This window comes from Engraulis encrasicolus, chromosome 14, assembly GCF_034702125.1.
Source record: "Engraulis encrasicolus isolate BLACKSEA-1 chromosome 14, IST_EnEncr_1.0, whole genome shotgun sequence".
NCBI classification, from domain to species: domain Eukaryota; kingdom Metazoa; phylum Chordata; class Actinopteri; order Clupeiformes; family Engraulidae; genus Engraulis; species Engraulis encrasicolus.
In genome coordinates this window covers 38,374,954-38,379,953 of record NC_085870.1, presented here as the reverse complement: position 1 = coordinate 38,379,953, position 5,000 = coordinate 38,374,954, and the positions used below count along the sequence as shown (strand labels likewise).

Sequence of the window (5,000 nt, the reverse complement as noted above, 5' to 3'; positions counted from 1 at the left end):
CGTGTTTGTGTGCATGGGCACTTGCTCATGCTCGTGTGTGTGTGTGTATGCATGTGTGCGCACGCGTGTGTGTATGCGTAACCTGTACCCTAAAGTAAGTCAGTTCAGCCAAAGCTACAGCTGCCACAGGCCCTACTGGTTCCTACAGAGGGAGATATGAAGGAAAAGATGAACCCGAACGAAGATGATCAGTCAACTTCACACTCACAGCATATCAGATCCAGTGTTGCCAGATGTGTCTGATCAGATCCCACCCGAAAGGTTCTCAAAAAACGCCAAGAGGCGATAAATTCCGCCCAATTTCATCAAATTGCATTGATTACTATGGGCATAAAACTTCAGACAAAAACACCAAATGGCTTATTTTCCCGTTTTTACCCGCAGACGGCCATCACAAGCAGCCCAATTGGGTGGGTAACCACCGATTCTGGCAACACTGATCAGATCCTGCAAACGCCCCTCTCACTACATACATATGAATGGGTTTGGTTGGTGGCAGCGAGGGGGGGCTTGAGTCTCCAAGGGTGAGGGCCAACTACGTAAGCATGGGTATTTATGCATAGGGTGTTTTTTTACAGGTTCTACCATTACTATGTATTACATTCTTTCATTTATGACATTGCACAATTGGATGTACAAAATAAAGAAATAATGTGCAAAAACAATCCAATCGTTGTGTTACCAGATTTACAAGATAAATTGCCTGCCAAAAATGTTCCGCCTGGTCATAGGGACTGCAGACAGCTGCGTAAATTTAATCAACAGAATGACAAAAAAATCTTATTACATTCTCAGTTTAAACTGTTATCAAAACATATTGCCAAATACTTACTTGCGCTGCATTTGTCATTTTAATATCTTTTTTTTTCTGCATTGTTTGACCTTTGAGATTTTTTTTAGAATGTTTTAATTAGTGGTATATACTGTTACACACACAGTGTAAAACTAAAATGACTGTGGTACCAAAATTACTACAGGTAGAGATGTTCTGATGGTCATGAACACCCAGTTGCAGGTTCACACACCGAAAGTACTGAAGCCATAGCCTGCAAAAACTTATTTAGCCAACATTTCCATCAGATTCTTAAGGCAGCCGGAGACACACAGAGGAAGGCATTTCGTGATGCTGGCTAGTGCTAGAGCAGAGCATGCAGTGAGCAAGGTTAGTGTTTGTTAGCAGCTCCAGTCTGCCTGAATGAGTGGGTGATGTAACTGCCCATTCACACTGTGTTCCCACTGTATAAGCCATGCACACTTAATCCAACACAGTACATTTCACCATGTTCATTGAACACTTAGAGAGTCCTACTCTGGGAGTGTTAAATGAACACTAGTACACAATGGACTGTGGAGCTTCCCAAGCAGAGTATCATGTTTGCAAACGGGGCTGGACTGCGATGACAAACCAGCCCCTCACCCCCACCCCCAAACGACAATTATGAGGGACTCAGTATTAAGAATACACCGAAGGGCTGCCCCTAAATTATATTAAATTCTAAATTATGGGCCGGTCTTAAAGGGGAAAATTCTAACAAACAAGCGACCAAAAAAAGCATCTGTCCCTGAGGACTGTCACTGGGAAAATGCCCTGTATGCCAGATTACCAGGCCAGCTCTGATTGCAAGCAGGGACATCCGGGCAGGGGTGCCACTACCGGAGGGTAATGCTATGAGGTTAGATCAGGACTATTCTGATGGGTACACTCTGAGCTTTACCCATAGAAAACTATGATATTCTTGGGGTGGGGACCCCAGAATATTTTTTTTCCAGGGGCCCCAAAATGTCTATAGGTGTCCCTGTACATACCAAACTATAGCCAGATGAAAATACAGGTGTACGACTTTTTTTTTTACACTCAAATGGTGTGTGTGTGTGTGTGTGTGTGTGTGTGTGTGTGTGTGTGTGTGCGTGCGTGCGTGCGTGCGTGCGTGCGTGCGTGCGTGCGTGCGTGCGTGCGTGCGTGCGCGCGTGCGTGTGTGGTTTTGTGACACTATACGTGCAACTCTTATCAGGGAAGTAGGTTACAGCTGTTTACTAAAATGTGTCCTGTTATGTGCTCACTTGAGGTTTTATTTTAGTCACCGGCTACTCATAGGTACACTATATGTGGATCTGAATAGTGTGTGTCAGTTGCGTTGTGTTGTACATGTGCAGGATTGAATTGTAAGTGTCTGGAAGTATCACAGGTTGAACGTACGGAGGAGGGTTCAGACATAACAGTGTTTTGTAATGGTCTCAAAATGGCTGCTCAAATGACAATCAAGCATTCTCCTTTGACTCCAATACATTGGTTAAGATTTTCCCAAGGTTTGAGCGTGGAGAGTCGCATTCTGACCTTTTCGGCAAGGGACCACACGCACGCGCACACACACACACACACACACACACACACACACACACACACACACACACACACACACACACACACACACACACACACACACACACACACACACACACACACACACACACACACACACACACACACTCCAAATCTCAACAGCATACAAATGAAAGAGTGGCCTAAGTAGAGGGAAGCATACAGTACATACTGAGCCAAGTCCTTTGGGTGTTAAAACTGATAAACTGTGATGATCTTCTCCATGCCATATATGTCAGCTCCTTGTTAGTCAGTTCTGTCTATTTTGGTTTATTTTGTTCTCCCATCCCCATGAGTCAGACACCGATGGTAGAAATGAAGCGCCTTAAAACCCAGATATAGTGACATAGAGGAGAGCATTTATGGTAGGTATCATGAAGTTTGTACATGTGTAAAACTGGAAAGCACAATCAAAAGAAGACTTAATTTTCTTTTTCTTAATATATTGTACAAATACAACAGATATAGAAAAAAAAGATTATACATGGAAGAGAGTTCAGAATTGTACAAATGACATAGATCTATTTGAAACGAAGTAGGCCTATTTAGAAAATAAAGAGTGTGCGAGAGAGAGAGAGAGAGAGAGAGAGAGAGAGAGAGAGAGAGAGAGAGAGAGAGAGATAGAGAGAATACTGGTCCCTGTTCTACACCTCTCCTAAGCTGTCGTTTGTAGGTCTTGAGGCTGTGTAAGTTTTGTAAGTTTTTACCTGTTGACTTTCTATGAGGTCGTTTGTGTACTAAATGTTCCGTTGCTCATGCATGTCGTAACTCTGGAGCTGTGACCGTTCGTTCATATGCGTGGCAAACTCAAAAGCCAGTACCTGTCTTGTAAACGAGAATTTAAGAAAAAAAAATGTGTCAAAAATTTGTTCACCTTCTTTTGGTAACAAAAAATTCCCTCCTTTTAACTGGCTGAAATTTCAATAAATGATTCAAATTATTGATGGGATTCCGCCGGTGTTGTTTTGTGGGCTGGGTGAAGGGTGATGGGGGCAGGCTGGATTTATGGGGAAAGGCTGTAATAAAGGGCTTGAGTTGAGCCGGGCTACACTCAGGGCCGGATTAAGATGGGCCGGGACCCCTAGGCTACAGGTTACGGAAGGCCCCCATAGAAGACTAATTCATGACAAATTACACAAACAGTGGCTGTATCTCAAAGTCAAGGATCCTGGCGTTGCTAGAACCTGAAACGCCCAGCGATTGGATACTCTTTGGTGAGCTCCGCGGAGTATCCAATCACTGGGTGTTTCACGTCCTAGCAAGGCCAGGGTCCTTGACTTTGAGATACAGCCAGTGTCTTAATCCAAGCTAGAAATGCAGGATAATATGCCTGCCAACTGTGGAGAGGAGTACTAAAAAAGAGACACATTTTTCAATTAAGCAGAAATGTTTTCCCCTCCTTTTTGCTAATCTGGGGCCTCCTGGTAAGTGGGGGGCCCTAGGCTGCTGCCATATCTAGCCTTTACAGTCATCCGGCCCTGTGTGCACTGAGTTAGAGTTGACTTCAGGTCTTCTGCCTCTGGGGTGCACCGTGTGCTTAGATAAACCCACAATCAAATCAAGAGAAAGGGAAAGGCTACTTACAGAGTAAATGCAAGGGTGCCCTTTTTTTCTTCACAGGTGTGTGTGTGTGTGTGTGTGTGTGTGTGTGTGTGTGTGTGTGTGTGTGTGTGTGTGTGTGTGTGTGTGTGTGTGTGTGTGTGTGTGTGTGTGTGTGTGTGTGTGTGTGTGTGTGTGTGTGTGTGTGTAATTGCCTAACTATCCTTGTGGAGAGGGAAGGGGGTCCTTCGTAAACACCGTTTTCAACCATTTTCTTTATGGATAGGCTAAGATTCGGGAGGTGTTGGTTTGTTGGGCACAGTATATGTTTTGCATGAGACAGCTCAAGCATGTGTCCTGAATATCTGCAGCACAGACATGCAAGTACATACAATATACTGTTCCAATAGTGGAGTGAGTGGGGGGTTAACAGGCGGTCGTCCAGGGACCAAGGCTATGGGGGCGCCACTTTGGCAAAATCTATTTTGTTGAATCATTTAAAAACAATTTTAGGATAAACACAGACAAATACTGTATAGGTGCACACTCCAGGTCTTCGCCACTCCTATAGCGAACAATACGCTCCCCTGAAACTGTACACACACATATACTGCATATATGCATGGTTGGCGGGCCCCATCAGGTTTTCGATGAGCAGGAAGTCATTTCAGATAAACAGGAAGCTGTGTACAGAGGGGCAGGAGCAGGCGTCCTGTCTTCGAACCCTCCGCCAGAGTCCTCGACACCTCGGGTTCCCCACCGCCTGCCACTGAAGAGACAGCGTCCTGACAAGGAGAGGGAGAGAGCCGACTTTGATATGTGACTGGAATTTCATATTTTACAGAGCCATATATCTACGACTCGTAAAAATATATACAAGGATTGTATTTTTTCATACAATGATATACAAGGATGTTTTATTGTCACATGCAGAGACATACTGAGCAGAGGTGGACAGCTGAAATATGTATGTGTGTGAAAACAACAAGAGGTCTATTCTGTCAAAAAGAACAAATCCATCTTGTTCAATGTTGTGTGTGACGTGTTTACAAAGACATGTGGTTCTAGCCTGACCTCTAGT

General features: G+C 44.2%; 1 protein-coding gene across 1 annotated transcript in view; it reads right to left on the bottom strand.

Annotated features, from left to right (window-relative positions):
* Positions 1-4,265: 4,265 nt before the first annotated feature.
* Positions 4,266-5,000, bottom strand: part of si:dkey-7k24.5 (somatomedin-B and thrombospondin type-1 domain-containing protein) — a 4,082-nt gene continuing 3,347 nt past the window's right edge. Inside the window, exon 5 of the mRNA XM_063216508.1 lies at positions 4,266-4,704. Within this exon, the coding sequence (XP_063072578.1) occupies positions 4,587-4,704 (118 nt within the window). The 3' untranslated portion in view covers positions 4,266-4,586. The remainder of the gene's footprint in view (positions 4,705-5,000) is intronic.